Source organism: Ambystoma mexicanum, chromosome 10 (assembly GCF_040938575.1).
Source record: "Ambystoma mexicanum isolate Mex_15411 chromosome 10, UKY_AmexF1_1, whole genome shotgun sequence".
NCBI classification, from domain to species: domain Eukaryota; kingdom Metazoa; phylum Chordata; class Amphibia; order Caudata; family Ambystomatidae; genus Ambystoma; species Ambystoma mexicanum.
This window is the reverse complement of record NC_090932.1, coordinates 550,680,034-550,697,064: the sequence shown is the minus strand read 5'-3', so window position 1 is coordinate 550,697,064 and position 17,031 is coordinate 550,680,034. Positions and strand designations below refer to the sequence as shown.

At 47.2% G+C, this 17,031-nt stretch overlaps 1 protein-coding gene across 2 annotated transcripts in view; it reads right to left on the bottom strand.

Annotated features, from left to right (window-relative positions):
* The window catches only part of D2HGDH (D-2-hydroxyglutarate dehydrogenase), a 1,571,200-nt gene that overhangs the window by 355,279 nt on the left and 1,198,890 nt on the right, over nt 1-17,031 (bottom strand). For both annotated transcript variants that reach the window (XM_069618127.1, XM_069618128.1), the window contains one exon: nt 2,903-3,045. In XM_069618127.1, the coding sequence (XP_069474228.1) occupies nt 2,903-3,045 (143 nt within the window). The remainder of the gene's footprint in view (nt 1-2,902; nt 3,046-17,031) is intronic.

Here is a 17,031-nt window from a genome sequence, read left to right as displayed (position 1 = left end):
TTAAGCAGGACTTCGGATAATTGACAGAGAATCCCAGATCCGTCAATAGTTGGACAGTCTCTGTGTGTTCGTCAGCCAGTTCCCATGAGTCGGCGCGTATCAGCTAGTCTTCCAGGTACAGGTATACGTGTATGCCCTGTTGACGTAGATGGGCCGCCACTGGTACCAGACATTTCGTGAACACTCTTGGGGCTGCCTTCAAGCCGAATTGTAGGGCCCTGAACTGGTAGTGCTGGCCCTGCACCACGAAACATAGAAATGTCCGATGTTTCCTGTGAATAGGGACATGGAAATAGGCGTCCTCCAGGTCCAAAGACGTCAAGAAGTCTCCTTTTTCCTGTTTTGGCAGAGGACGTGCTGCAACGTGACCATCCTGAATTTTTGGAACTTTAAGTATTTGTTCAGACATCGTAGGTCCAGGAAGGGTATCTGTCTTCTTTCTGACTAGAAAGTATCTGGAATAGATTTTGGGGAACTAGCTATATCGCCCCTTTTCGTAGCATGGCTCGTACCTCTTTCAGAAGCTGAGTGATGTGCTGCTCCTGACGGGAAACCGGAGGGATCCGTGGACACCTACGTTGAAACTCCAAATTGTATCCTTGGACGAGAGCGTTCAGCACCCATCTGTCAGTGGTGATCCTTCTCTGCTTGCTGACCAGGGTCAGCCAGCCTCCCACCGGGGTGCACAAGTGGGGGCCCGACATCCTGGCCAGTTCAGGCTTGCTTGGGTGCCAGCGTCCTGCCCTGTGGGCGACGACGACACTGTCCTCTGCTATCGTAGGCCTGGGAGAGGTCACTGCCACTGTGATGGCGTTATCTGACGCCACCTCCCCTTCCTGGCAGGGAGCGAGGGCTTCCATCATCTTATCGTCAGGGAGGAACTCCAGGATCAGCCCTAGCTTGTACCACAATTCCCTGTCGTACCTGGCCAGGATCGCCAGCACGTTGGCTGCCTTGATTGTAGATGTTGTGGTGTAAATCACCTTCTTCCCCATGGCGTCCATCCTTTACCCCTTGCTGTCCGGAGGGACCGAAGGCAACGAGGTTGGTTTACCAGGCTGTTTCCTAGCGCCCGCCGACACCACTGAGTCCGGCGATGGTTGCGACCTCAGGCACTTGGGTGCGGAGTCTGGCACTCTATATTTCTTCTCCAGTGTATACCCCTTGGCTGGACCTGTGGAAGGGTTTTTCATGAGGGCCAGTCCCTCTTCCCAAATATCGTCCAGAAAGGGCACCGCCATGATAGTCTTCCTATTGGCCTTGCGCCTTGGATACAAGAAGCCCTCCTTCTTGGTTTCCTCGGGCACCAGCTAGAATAACTCTGAGGCCATGGCGAACATGGAGTGGAACAAACCCACCTCATCCGGTGGGGAAACCCTATGTGGGGCATCCAAATGTGGCGATTCATCATCCGCTGCGACAATGTCTTCGTCATCATCTGTCGTTGTGGCCATATTGTTTCCCATACCCGTGTCTGGGTCTGCTGGGGAAGTTGGGGCCTGGCGTGGTGGAAGAGGTTGATATGGGGGCATCAGATGATGCTTCCTCTTCTTCGGCAGAGGCTGATCGGGGACCTGGGGGACCACAGGTACTGGCGCCGCAGGCATTCTCATCTGGATCTCTGACACCAAGGTGTGTAGAGTCGATAGAATTTCCAATTAAATGTCCTTTGGCTGAGAAAGCAGAACCGAAAAACTAGACCCCGCGCCATCATCCTACTCATGGACTGTATGCAAGGACTCCTATTCTTAGTCGTCTGTGGACAAGACTTCCATAGTTTGGGCGAGGACCTGGGAGGGCTGTATCGGGCCTCCTTGCCCCCCCCTTTTTCCTCCCTGAGGGATTTGAACCGGGTACTGTGCCAGTTTCACCCCTTCTGGCATGCCCCTGCACACTTTGTCAAAGTCTCTGTGGTGGTGCTAGGCCTTGCGGGCAGGGACACTTTCTGCTCTGTGGGAGCTACCCTCGTAGGATCAGCGCCTGTAGCTGCCGTGGTAGTAGTAGCCATCCACGCATCGTGCCCTATCCACTTTGGGACCCGCTTCAGCGCCGAACCCGGTGGACTCGGACTTGCAGATCTTGGCCTTATCTTGGGACTCCACAGATGAGGCGCGCTCAAAGGACTTAGAAGACCGCTCATCCGACCGGCCAGCCCTGGACGAGGCATGACCCTGCTCGGAGCACGGTCAGAGGCCTTGTTCGTGTTAAGCCATGCCGCCAGCCTACTATGTCTGTCCTTAGTTGTTTTCTTAGAGAAACCGTGAAATATCTTGCACTCTACACCCTTATGATCCGGGTGAAGGCAGTAGAGGCATTGTAGGTGCTTGTCCTCCACAAACACATTCCGTAGCCCACACTTGGTGCAGGGCCTGAAGGGGGACCTTTCCTCCTTATCCTCCATCATGGTCGGAGGGCCCAAGATTGCTTTCTAGAATCTTCCATGGATCTTCGCCCTTGAGGGGCGTGTAACTTCACTGACAACGGGTCCCCGCTGCCGGAAGATGAAGAAAAGAGCACACAGGCTCTTTGAAACAAAAATTGAACTTTTTCCATTGAAAAACATGAAAAAACTTACAAATAGCTCGGAGAGCAACTCAAGGACTGGCAACACTAAACGCGCAGTAAAAATTGGAAGATGTCTGCCAGAGGGGGGCTTAGGTAGAGGACTGTCATTGGATGGGGCAGTATGTCCCAGAGGACAGTGATTGGTGTAGAGGAGAAATACAGTTTTTAAGTGAAAGTTAAACTGTTTTTTCTTTTGCCGAGGATTCCCAGCCTGACGACAGGGAATATTCATGAGCATGTGAATCCATGCCAGACTCCATGCTGGAAAACGTAATTCTTCTGGGATCATGGAGAAGGTGAAAAGGGACACATAAGAACTTACAGATATGGAAATTACCTTTATCTTTTTGTCATTTGTGGCCACAGTCCCATCAGTCACCAATCTCAAAGCCAGGACCTTTTCCAGAAAGTGGTTCAGTTTCTCTTCATCGTGGGCAGTATTAGATCCAGATGTTTCTATTAACAGATAAAATGGGCTTCCTGAAACAGAATGAGATTAGACATAGATGTGAAATAAGGCAATATTCCTGGGCAAACGTACAGTGTCGCTGCACAATCTAATGAAAAACAATTTGATGGAACCAGACATGTTTTCGGACACATTTAGGCCAACATGTCCTCTCTTTCTTGGCTCTTCTCTCTGCTGCATCTGCTATTCATTGGCAACAGAGCCATACCCTGCAAACTAACAACTTTCACGCACCCAAATAATTTCTCAGTATAGTTAGATGATGATGATGATAAGGTATAGCAAGTGGGGAAAGGAGTGGGGTAAAGAATGACAAAAACTGTGGGAAAAAAGTGCAGTGTGAGAGGGATAGGAAAAGAGAACAAAGGTAGGGGTAAAAAAAAGGAATACAACGGACAGAAGGAGCGGATAGACAGGGATACAAAGAGCAGCCATTCATCAATTACAGAAAGGATGATATAATAGAGCATTTATTGTGTGTGTGTCTGCATGTGTTCGTGTGAAATGCTATAAAGATAGCACGAATAAAAGACAGAAATGCTGACTATATTCAGGCATCCAAAATAACAATCAAAGTTCAATGGCTATATACTGGTATTAAGAAAGCAAATAAAAAGACATGACTTAAATGTATGGTTCATGGTTCTGGAAAAGGCACTACAGCAACGGGCATTGGCATAGCCAATCCATTTTGCATTTGTAAAGCCATTTGAACCACAGTTATTCAGAGGCCAATGCTACACTCTGTGGATCAAGCATTATCTCACGTTTGTGAATCTGATCGTTTTAAAGCCAACTAGATACCAACTGAGGGAAAGCTGGGATAAAGTGTCCCTCTCTTGATGCTTTAAACAAGAGATGGGCATGACATACATAAACCACTCTGCCTCATAAAACTGGCGCCTCACTAAGGATGATGTCGCAGCATGCCATCCTGTGTGCATCCATTTCAATGCACTTCTTTGTATACGGAAGCACACATTCAGCATGACATTTTGAAATTAGTACTTACACCAGAAAAAAACAGAATAATGGAGGCTCTGCCACCAATCAGACAAATCTAAAAATGGGAAATAACAGCGAACGTATCCCCAGACAATTTTGATCAATGGAGCCATTTTGATCAATGGATCCAGAGCAACAACACTTGGTATCAACACTGAGCACAAAATGCACAATAGGCACAAACTCCTGTAAAAGCGCAGCTAAATTGGTGGGGTTTCGGACCCAGGGGAACCAAAGTGAAGTGTGTGCAAAGTGTAGAAAGTTGTGGGGCTTATTTGCAAAGTTGCTCATACAGGCGACTCCTTACAATCCCTGTTGTTCACCACGTGTTGATATAGTAGATTCACTGATTCCTATTTACTTGTCGCTGGTCACCGGATTCAGACGGGTATTAAGCCCATACCGTCCAAACACATCAGAAAAAACCACAAAGGATTTCAGGACTCAGCGCCAATAGTAAAGGTTGTTTATTAGCATGAGCCCTCTACTTGATAACGCGTTTCGGCTCCCACGAGCCTTTGTCAAATCAGGGCTATGTCAGTTCAAACAAATATATTAATATATTGAAGTATTGCCATTCATACCACAATTCAAAGGTTTTCAAAATTACAAATAACATATCAAATTGGTAATTTGCAAACATGTATGCCATTGGTTCAGACAGAGAAACAAGGGTTGGTGAAGGGGAGGATTGATTGGGTTCAGAAAACATCACAGTGAACACAAAGATGTAAAAACAAAACGTAAATGGAGAGAGAGAAAATCAAAAAGTACCCATTAGTACAATTGAAAGATTCAGGAGAATCCTGATTTAGAAAACTAAAACATAAGATATACATTAGACAATCTGCTTACCCAACGTAGATCTGAAAAAATCTGTGGGACTGTTGTCCGATATACAGTAATAGGGACAAATCCCAAGGACAGAAACTGTAGAATTGAAGAGTTAAAAACAACCCCAAATTAGTCTAATAATATGATCATCAAACGGTCACCCATAGTGAAAATAAGGCAACCTATATCAAATGTGGAGTGGATACCCATACAGGTACTGGTCCCCATACCTTTATTACTGTGGGGTGGCTGCTAATATTATACTTTTCATAGCCAAATGCTTTAATTAGGTTAGCGCGGCATTCATGCCCCAATTATTATACTTGTAGGCACTCGAATTAGAGGTCCAATAGCCATTGTGTTACATCTTGCACGGCAGTCCTGACAGGAAAGGTTACAAATGTAAACATTCGCACCAGCGTATGTGCGAAGTGAGGTGAGAGCATTTGCTTTCAACGATTGTGTGCGGGCTGAAATGAAAGCATTTCTATATTTCGAGTAAGTACAGATTATCTACTTACTCTATTACTCCGGTGTCAGTCGCGTCGGCTGCTCACATTGCGAAGGCAGCCGGCGCCATTTTGAATATCCTTAAAGAGGCATTTAGGAAACCATGGTAACGCGTCACGTTGTTGCCATGGGAGCCTCTCTAGCACCTGCTCTCCATAGCTAAAGCGTTCAGCGGGCACTAGTGCCGCCATACTGGATTGGTAAAAACCTGAGAACAAAGGACAGGCACTCGCGCGTTAACACAGTGCTTCCTAAACTCCATTGTTACAAGAATTGTTATAATGGGCAGCTACCACGGCCCCCATCAAAATACATAATCGAATATGACTGAGCCTAATTTAGCGGCTAAAGTCTCCCAGCATAACAAGCCTAATTACTGGCTAAAGTCTCCCAACATATCACTTGCTTCTATGCGAATTGTGACCCATATACAAAAGGCAATGTCATGTATAAAGTCCCAAGGTGTTATAATACAAAGTCACTAGACGAACATTTATTATTTAGAAATTATTATGTGTGCTAAACCCCACATAACCTAATATTGGACTATACAAAGGAATGCTTATCTTTACACAAAATGTAAGTACATAATATCGGTAAATTAACTAAAGCAGATAGAGACATTAGACTTCAGAAGCACGCACTATATGCTTCTTTAATTCCACCGTTACCGGCCTTAACAATGACAAGGAGATGGCCTCATTTCTGTAGAGTGTTTATATTATTTTTGTTTCCGTACACATGGTGGGTCTAATGTCTCTATCTGTTTTAGTTAATTTACCGATATTATGTACTTACATTTTGTGTAAAGATAAGCATTCCTTTGTATTGCTAGTGGAGGAATGGGTAACTTATGGGAACTGGCGACTAAAATGCAGGGTAGGGGCTATAGTATAGTCCAATATTAGGTTATGTGGGGTTTAGCACATAGCCAGTAATTAGGCTTGTTATGCTGGGAGACTTTAGCCGCTAAATTAGGCTCAGTCATATTTGATTATGTATTTTGATGGGGGCCGTGGTAGCTGCCCATTATAACAATTCTTGTAACAATGGAGTTTGGGAAGCACTGTGTTAACGCGCGAGTGCCTGTCCTTTGTTCTCAGGTTTTTACCAATCCAGTATGGCGGCACTAGTGCCCGCTGAACGCTTTAGCTATGGAGAGCAGGTGCTAGAGAGGCTCCCATGGCAACAATGTGACGCGTTACCATGGTTTCCTAAATGCCTCTTTAAGGATATTCAAAATGGCGCCGGCTGCCTTCGCAATGTGAGCAGCCGACGCGACTGACACCGGAGTAATAGAGTAAGTAGATAATCTGTACTTACTCGAAATATAGAAATGCTTTCATTTCAGCCCGCACACAATCGTTGAAAGCAAATGCTCTCACCTCACTTCGCACATACGCTGGTGCGAATGTTTACATTTGTAACCTTTCCTGTCAGGACTGCCGTGCAAGATGTAACACAATGGCTATTGGACCTCTAATTCGAGTGCCTACAAGTATAATAATTGGGGCATGAATGCCGCGCTAACCTAATTAAAGCATTTGGCTATGAAAAGTATAATATTAGCAGCCACCCCACAGTAATAAAGGTATGGGGACCAGTACCTGTATGGGTATCCACTCCACATTTGATATAGGTTGCCTTATTTTCACTATGGGTGACCGTTTGATGATCATATTATTAGACTAATTTGGGGTTATTTTTAACTCTTCAATTCTACAGTTTCTGTCCTTGGGATTTGTCCCTATTACTGTATATCGGACAACAGTCCCACAGATTTTTTCAGAACTACGTTGGGTAAGCAGATTGTCTAATGTATATCTTATGTTTTAGTTTTCTAAATCAGGATTCTCCTGAATCTTTCAATTGTACTAATGGGTACTTTTTGATTTTCTCTCTCCATTTACGTTTTGTTTTTACATCTTTGTGTTCACTGTGATGTTTTCTGAACCCAATCAATCCTCCCCTTCACCAACCCTTGTTTCTCTGTCTGAACCAATGGCATACATGTTTGCAAATTACCAATTTGATATGTTATTTGTAATTTTGAAAACCTTTGAATTGTGGTATGAATGGCAATACTTCAATATATTAATATATTTGTTTGAACTGACATAGCCCTGATTTGACAAAGGCTCGTGGGAGCCGAAACGCGTTATCAAGTAGAGGGCTCATGCTTATAAACAACCTTTACTATTGGCGCTGAGTCCTGAAATCCTTTGTGGTTTTTTCTGTTGTGTGCAAAGTGTAGTTTGCTATAGGTCCAGCAGGACCTGTGGGAGCCAAAGTCAAGTGTGTGAAAAGTGTGGTCTGCTATAGTTCCAGCAGACCCCGGGGGAGCCAAAGAGAAGTGTGTGCAAAGTGTAGTCTGCTATAGTTCCAGCATGACCCGGGGGAGCCAAAGTGAAGTGTGTGAAAAGTGTAGTCTGCTATAGTTCCATTGTCGGCTCAGGGGAAAGGGCATGCACAAAGACTACCAGGAGTATTGCCGATTATTTTGGAAATTCGGCCAACAGCCAACAACTGATAGGCTGGTACTGTTGTGTAATGTACTTAGTAAGGGTAGGCGGAATGTTATGATGGAACATGATGGTAATGTTCTGTAAGAGAACGTGTTGGGAGCTGGAGAGGAACAGTTGGAGAGAGAGTTGCCAGAGGAAGGTTGGGGGTCTTTATTCATATATGTAACTTGGTAATAAAGCTATGTCATTACCCATCTCAGTGTGGCGCCCCTCATTACAATGGCGACGAGGATTTACAAAGGATCCATCTAGACCCCCGACTGCAAGATTTCTCTTTAATGCGGGATTGCTCAGGAAAAAGGACCGAAGTACGAGTTCATCGTTTGTTAAATGTTAAAGGTATTTGTACCGCACACCGTCACCAACGGAATTGGTCCCCAGGCGCTCAGGCGGATCTGTGAACGATAAAGGTGGGATGGGTTAGTAAGGTGAAGAAGGGAGTAGGATAGTGAGAGGAGTGGTGTTCTGTTGGCAGCTTCAACTCGGTATACACCGGGTGCTGAGCTTTGGTGCGGGTATTAGATCGGAGTTAGTCCGCGTGTGCTGTTGTTCCGGCTTATGTGTTGTTGCAGTGTTGTGAAGTGTGTGCGGCTTGTTGTGCGAGAGATGGTTGTGTGAGTTTTTTGAGTGAGATAAGTATGCAGAGTTTGAGCATATATTGGTTAGTGGGTTACCTGACCTCTACCATGCTAACATTTACAGTTCTGTCCGAGTGCGGCATTTGTTGGCCCTCACATTCCCATCTAGACGCGGGGCAGGCCAACACCCAGGACTCCATCCAGGTGTGGTCATGCCAACATTCACACTCCCATCCAGATGCGGCGCAGGCTAGTGTCTAGAGACCCGTCCAGGTGTGGGCATGCTAACATTCACGACTCCATCCGAGCGCCACGCTGGCCGGTGTTCACAACTCTAGGTGTGACACATGTTAGCATTCACATTTTTCTAGGTGCGGGCATGTTATCCTTCAATCGATCCTATCCAGATGCGACGCAGGCCAACGTCTATCTAGATGCGTCTGCCGGTCTGGATATGTTCGTCTGGTACGTACCACTGGGAGAGTCAATTGGGCTTTCGTGTGGGTCTAGGTATGTGGTCAGTCTCTGCAGCTTTCCTTTGTGGCTATTTTCCATGATGTCTTATGCTCTGTCGAGTGGTTGGTTCTTTGCTTTGAGTGTTTGTCCAATTTGAGAGTGGTCGAGGTTGGAGTTATTTTCATCATTGTTTTAATGTCTGGGCATTCTAGTGCGTCTCCGTTGTGGTTACGCTTTGAAGAGCCATGATTTGAGGAGTTTCCTGAATGCTAGATGGTTTGTTGTATTCTGTATATTCTTAGGTAGGTCATTCCAGGTTTTGGGTGCCTGGTGAGAGAAAGACGATCCTCCGAGTTTTTTTCTGTTGTAGGGTTTTGGTTCCAGGCGTATGTCGGTGCTTGATCTTAGTGTTCTTGTCGGTTGGTGTAGGTGTAGTTTGTCGCTTAGGAATTCTGCGCCTTGTTTGTGTATTGCTCTGTGCGTGATGCTAATGGCCTTGAACTTTATTCGCTGTTTCAGTGGTAGCCAGTGTAGTATTTTTAGCGCAGGTGTGATGTGTTCTCCTCTGGGTAGCTTGAGGAGGAGTCTGGCTGCTGCATTTTGTATGCGTTGCAGTTTTTTTAGAAGTTGTTCCGGCATGCCCAGGTATAGGCTATTGGCATAGTCCACTCTGGACATGATCAGAGCGATGATGGAAAATGTTTTGTTGGTGAATGACAGGAACGGTAGGATCCTTTTTGCTGCCCGCAGGAGGAAGAAACATTTCTTGATTACTGAGTTTACTTGTGGCTCCAGAGTCAGGTTGTTATCCATGAGGACCCCTAGGTTTTTTACAGTTGATGGGTCTGGTGTGCTGCCGAGCTCTCTTGGCCAGGGGATGTAGTTGATGTCTCCTCCCTTTTTTGAAACAATCATTATCTCTGTTTTGCCTGGGTTGATTTTGAGATGGTTGAGGTTCATCCAGTTGAATATGTCACAAAGGCAATTCTCTAGTGTGGTGTTTTCTTCTCGGGTGTCTTGTATGTTGAAGATTATTTGAGTATCGTCGGCGTAGTTGTAGCATGTGAGGCCGTGTTCTTTGATGAGTTTGATTAATAGGTACATGTAGATGTTGAATAGAAGCGGGGAGAATGATGATCCTTGTGGTACTTCGCACGTGGAGACTCTGGGTTGGATTTGAGTGCAGTCACGCTCGCAATAGCAAATTCAGTGATTGCACTCTGGATCATCGGGAGAGGTACGAGGAATTCATTTGTTGCCTTCCACTATGCGGACAGCAACTTTGGCAATAGTTGCTCTGCGTCTTTCAAAGCTGCATTATTTGAATTCCATCTGCAGCTGCAAGGCTGCGCGAAAGGCGAGCAGATCCATTGTCATTGGCACTCTCTCATTTGGACCGAAGGAAGGAAAGTACAACGCACAAATAGGAGTGTAGTGCGCAGGCATGCCCTACAGCTGTGTCGTGTCCTAGCAACATATAACCTAAGCAATGTTGTACGACGCCTTCCACGTTGTGATGCGCTATAGCATTGCCCAATCAGACCCACGACTACAGTAAAGGAGGAACTGTTGGAGCTCAGCGCGTTGAGCAAATGCGCCGTAGGAACGTTTGAAGTTCGTTCACTGAGGCGTGTGCACCCAGGGCCCAATTGGGAAGGCGTGCACGTCCCGGATGAGGATTTTATGGTGATTGACTGGAAGTATGTGAAGTGCATCGGGTAATTCTTTATCTGTGCTTCATTTCCATCTCATCTCCGGATATTTTGGATACGGTGGTGAGGGGAGTGTTTCTCGAGTAGTGGGTGGAAGCATGGCTATGGCAGGCGTGCCTGGTCCACCCATGTTCATGCCCAGCCCAGGCCCAACTAAGATAAAATGGGCGGCATAGAAAAAAGGTTTACTGCATTACGTTAATGCGACCTGTGGGAACAGTATATCAGCTGAACGCAAGGTGTCCATAGCAATGCATTTTATTGGGTATGAAGGGCAAATGATTTTTGACACTTTGCCTGACATTGTGGAATTAGATCTTGAGAGTAATATGAATGAATTTGATGTTGCTTTATTGAAGTTGAATCGCCATTTTGAGACACGAGTTAGTACTGTATTGGAAAGGTATCACTTCGGTATGAGAGAGCAACATGCTGGGGAAAGTTTGGAGGAATACATTACTGCCTTACGTCATCTTTCTTTGAATTGCAAACTTGGGGACAATCTGGATGAGCACATCCGGGACCAATTCATGTTGCACTGTTCTTATGATTATTTGTGAGGAGATTTGGTTAAAAGATGAGCCAGGGTTGGAGGAGGTAGTTATGATGGCAAAAAGGGTGGAACATACATTACAATGTGTAGCAAAACTGAAACACAAGGAGGTAAAAACACCCACCAATGAAGTATTAAGGGTGGGGAACAAAAGAAAGTTTCACAAAAATGTTAAAAAGAAAGCAAAAGATAAAGGATCTAAGGGTACCGAAATGGGAAGTGAGAAAAGTATGGGTGCGAAAGGAGGCAAAAGAGAGGATAAGTTGTGCTTTCGTTGTGCGAGTCCTAGACACTTTGCGAATTCACCAGTATGTCCAGGAAGGAAAGCATTGTGCAACAGATGTAAAAGGTGGGGGCATTTCGATAATTGCTGCAAAAACTACGCCATAGGCGAAAGCAAGAAAGTGTTGTACATAGGGGATGAAACACAACAGTCCTTGGTTGAGGACGAGGATGAAAGAGTGGAGATGGCCACAGTAAATATGGTGAAGTTTGACGATGAGGAAGAGTGTGAACATCCATTTGCTGACATTATTGTGAATGGAAAAAGGTCTCCATAATGGCTGACTCAGGTGCTAAAATAACACTTATGTCACAAGGAGTGTATGAGAATGTAGTGGGTGGAAATGTTGACGAGCTGATCCTGTCAGATAAAAAGCCTGGTGGGTACAATTGTGGAAGAATTGACGTAATTGGATATTGCATCGCTACATTTGAATTTAAAGCGAGAGAAACGCAGGGGAAGATATATGTGACTAAAAGTGGGAAGACTCTCCGCTGCCGAGAACAAAAAGGATTGCGGATAAAGTTAGATCCCAACACCGAGGAACAAGTTCTCAATGTAGGAGATAAATGGGACATCATTGGACATTTTCCAGATGTGTTTTCTTAGAAAGTGGGGTGTGTTAAAGGGATGGTGCACAAAATTGTGACTAGAGAAGGAAGTAAACCCGTGAGTGCGAAACTTCGCCCCATTACCCTTGCACTTCGGAAGTGAGTGCATGAGGAACTTGAGAGGCTGAAGAGTGCAGGAATCATGGAACCTGCAAAGGGAGTAGAGTGGATATCACCATTGGTTGTGGTTAAGAAAGCTAATAGTGAGTTGAGAGTATGTGTAGATTTGAGAGAGGTAAACAAATGTGTGGTGGCAGAAAGGCATCCCCTCCCTAATATGTCAGAAATGCTAAGTAGAATTGGAAAGGCAAGGTATTTTACCAAACTAGATATTATTTATTCACATTTGTAGAGCGCACAGCAGCCCTTAGGCATTGTGGCGCTTGTTTCAGAGAAAAGTTACAGGCTTGGTTACATAGTACTGAGTCATAATGAAATGCTTATAGTACATTCTTAGTTACAGAGACATTGCAAACATTGCAGGGAAAGACAGTCATAGGGGGGTGAAGTACATTATGGCCAGTGCATACTACCAAATTCAACTCAATCAGGAATCTAGGAAACTCAAAGTGTTTGTAACGCATGATGGCATCTATCAATTTCACAGGATGCCTTTTGGGTAACACTCAGCATCATCGGTATTTCAGAAAGTGATGGACAAACTGTTGGGAGGAATGAATAACGTATGGTGCTTCCAGGATGACATACTGGTGTGTGGAGAAAGTGAGGACATGCTTGAGAGGAATGTGCAGAAGGTAGTGGATGTATTAAGCAAGAAGGGAATAACACTTAGGGCAGATAAATGTATCTTTGGAAGTAGAGTTGTGGAGTATCCTGGACATGAGATCTCTGAAGAAGGAATTGGTAGAAGGAATTAAGAAAATAAGGTCGCCTAGACATAAGGCGAACTGAGGTCATTTTTGGGCATGATTGAATTTTATCACAGGTTTGTTGATAATTTTTCTGAAGGAGTTGACAAAATGAGAAGTTTATTGAAGAAAGGTGTTAAATTTATGTGGGACAATGGGGGTCATTCCGAGCATGGAGGTAAGGTACAAACCATGCCGGTAATGAATTACCGGCATGGTTTTCCGCTCCATGGGGGTCATTCCGAGCATGGAGGTAAGGTACAAACCATGCCGGTAATGAATAACCGGCCTGGTTTTCCGCTCCAAGCCATTCTGACCCCTCAGACCGTTAATTACGGCACCATAAACTACAATGCCATAATTATCGGTCTGGGGTCGTGCGCGCGCCCCACCATGCCGAAATTAACGGCATGGCGTAAACCGGAGCTGATCACAAGTAAGGAGCACACGTAAATTACGGCCTCCTCAAGGCCGTAAAGTACCTTACCGGCATGGAGTACATACAGGCATCTCAGAGAAGGAGTAAAGAACCCTGAGCAGTGGGACCCAGAGCCACAGGTGGACACAGGCCACACACATGGAGGCCAGGAGTCTGCCACAGCAGAAAAGGAACACACCCACACACCACCCCCCTCCCACACCAAGATGACACCAATCGAACAAGCAAGGCCACAACCACACAAACCCCTGCAACAACACCACGCCCCCCCACTGAGGAGACACAGGGGTAGAAGGAGGGGGAGACAGGCCCTGCATGCAGCACCAGTGCAGCCTCCGTTACCACCCCAGCAGCCCCCATGCACACGCAGCATGTCCGGCCACTCTAGGAGAAGTCCTACTAGATAGAGACCCCAGACCATCTAGACTGTGACACCGTCACCACCATATTGCGCCACAGACACAAGAAAAGCGAGCACCATACAAATGTACAGTGCCAACCCGGCACAATTGATGGTGTTGCCTGTGCCCCACACCCATGCCAAAGGCACCTACCAGCACACATTGGCATGTCACAACCGTCCATTAGGCGGCCACATATACAAGTGCCGTCACACCTCCCCAAGCACACAAGGGTCCACCAATCCCCAACATGGACCACCCATGACATACACAACAGTAAAGCTGGACCTAATGCAAATGGAGGCATGCCAAATGACAATGGTGCCCCTGACAGCACCCACAAGTCGTATGTGGACCAGCATGGCATGCAGGTGGCGGACAGCAACTGCAAACAATACCACTCCCCCTACGTGCAGATGGAATCCAACGCTACCAAGAACCGCATACAGGGGTGGGCCCGACACCAAACAACTACACATGACTCAAAGGGCCAGCAGTTCACCACGCTACCGCGCCACATGGTCCAACATGCAGGATGACCTGCCTGGCTGGCTGTTGAGTCGTCTGACTGTGTCATGCAAGTGCACTGGTGCCATGGGGTGGGTGCCTGCATGAACCAACTGGGTTGAAACGATGAAGCCATTGTACGGTGTTCACCCCGACAACAAACCTGCCACAGAACCAGTGCAACGGCACATATGAACAGATTCCCACTTTGCTAGAATAAGGCACTTACATCACACTACATCTCCACCAACTGACAAGGGCTAATCACACTACACCAGCACCACTCATTGGCGGACACCACAACCGTAAGCGCCTATCGGAGGACACACTGCACATGCACAATGTGGCATCCCCCAGCCTGGCACCACATTGGAGACCCATCCCTGGGAGTGGAATTCACGCAGGGCAGCAGGGGTACGATATCACATCACCGGGATGGCACACCCATAGGAGTGTTGGAATCACCATAGAATGGATCAGAACAGGATGATGACCATGATCCACAGACTACAGCCATCACATCCAAATAAGAATGTACACAGTACACAGCACCACATTGATCCGACATCAGGACAGCAGCATGCAACAAAGGAACTTGTACCCCAAGATGTCCACACCATCGTTCACGGGCCATCATGTAGACGAAACACCCCACTCCATTACATTGCATCGGACACATATTTGTGTCCATGATTGTGCGCAATACATCCGTGGATATGTGCAGATGGCCATCATTGAAACCCTGCCATGACAGCCAAGTACTGTTCTCCACCATGACAGTCCACACACCCACCTCATTTGGCGACACATGCAGCTGTTGTTGGCTGTCCCTTGACAGCAAGCCACATGACCCCTGTCACGAACCCCCTGAACAGGGCCATGGGGCAACCAGACAATGGCCATACCCGTGCATGCGTGTAGATGAAGCAGTCACCTGGCTTGCGTGATGCACATATGTGCCGGCGAAGCAGGACTGGTGGGTGACCCCTCCACTGATATCTGGTGTCGAATGGGCCCATGCCATATGTGCAGATGGACAAAAAGTGCATCCCTACGTGAGCAGCTGTCACCCCTGACATGGTACTGCTACAACCACAGGACGATGCGGTGAAGGCGGAGGGTGAAGTGCCAACAAAGGGTAATTGAGGCTGTGCACATGAGGGACATGCAATGCTCTGTACTTACAGTGGACAAGGTCTCCAGGACACAAGTCAGTAGAGGGTGTCATGACATGGGGACACAGGGCAACGGACTCGTGCATACTTGTACACCATGCACTGGCAGTAGTCAATGAACAAACGTGCAATGAAGAATGTCCACAACGGTTTAAGTTTGCGACACCAATTGTGTATTGTGAGAAAAAAAACAAAATAGTGCTTACATCAGCAACTGCCCATGCCCCCTCCCCCCTCCCCCAACTCCAGAACACACCATCTCCCCCCTCCCCCCAACTCCAGAACACACCATCTCCCCCCTCCCCCCTCCCCCCAACTCCAGAACACACTATCTCCCCCCTCCCCCCAACTCCAGAGCAGTAGTCCCATGTAGGATGTGGGGCCCACATGTGGCAGGAATGCCTAATGTCTCTTGCTCCCCTTGTCTGGGGGAGGCAAATCCCGTTGACGCAAGGAACGCCGAGTGCGTCTCTCCGGGCTGCATTGCGTGGCCTCACTGGTTGCGGATGTGTCCTCCTGCCGTGGCTCGGTACTTGGATGCCCTGCCTCAAGGGCATTTGCTATGCGATTAAGGACATGACTTAGCCGGGTCGTGTTGTCAGTCAAAGAGTCACACAATCTGGTGGTGCAGTCGGTGAGGGACTGCCACATTTGATTGAGTTTTACATGCAATTCTGCCCTGGCCTGGCGATTGTCCTCAATGTAGTTCTGTATGAGATCAGTCAACTGGTGTACTCGCTGCTGGTCAAAAGAAGGGAGACCATCTGAAGATCCACTTGCACCAGCATGCTCTGCAGGGGGCGGTATGGGTGGACTGGGGGGATCGGCGTCATACCCCTGCAGGTTGAGTTCCAGACTGTGCACAGATGATGGTGCATTCCCGGAGTCACTGCATGATGCCAGGGTTACGGAGCATGGCTCCGAGCTGTGCATTGTGTCTTGGCCGTCCTCCGACATGGGCCCCCGGATGGGTGACGGGCTGGGCTCCCACTCATCTGGTGCAGTAGCAGCAGCCTCCCCTGAGACGCTCGACTGCGCCCAGCTGGGGGTTGGCACAGTTCCTGCCGCCGATGCTGTATGGCATGCTGGTCTGCCAGCTTCAAGTGGCCTTTCCGTGGGTTGGGGGGTGTTTTATTTTGGTGCTGGCTTCGGCCTGACCCTGCCAGTACCCGTGGAGGTGCTTGGCCGGCTTGCTTGGGGCTCTGTGCTGTCATGGTCAGTGCCTGTGGGGGTAGAAGAGAGGGACAACATTAGTGTATGTGCAATGTCCTATTTGCATACATGGCTGCATGGACATTTCGGTCATTTACGTTTTGTTCTGTTTGGGGGGTAGCTATGGCAGTGGTACATGTGCATGGTGATGACATATACACATGTTTGGGAGTGACTCATTGTGCCCTGGTCATGTACATTTTGGCTAGTACAATGCCTACCACGCTGGACAGTGTGCATGATGGGCTGTGCAAGTCAATGCACTATGGTTGATGTGCGTTATGTACTCGCACTTGGGCCATCGTTAGGCGGCACTTGCCTCAGCAT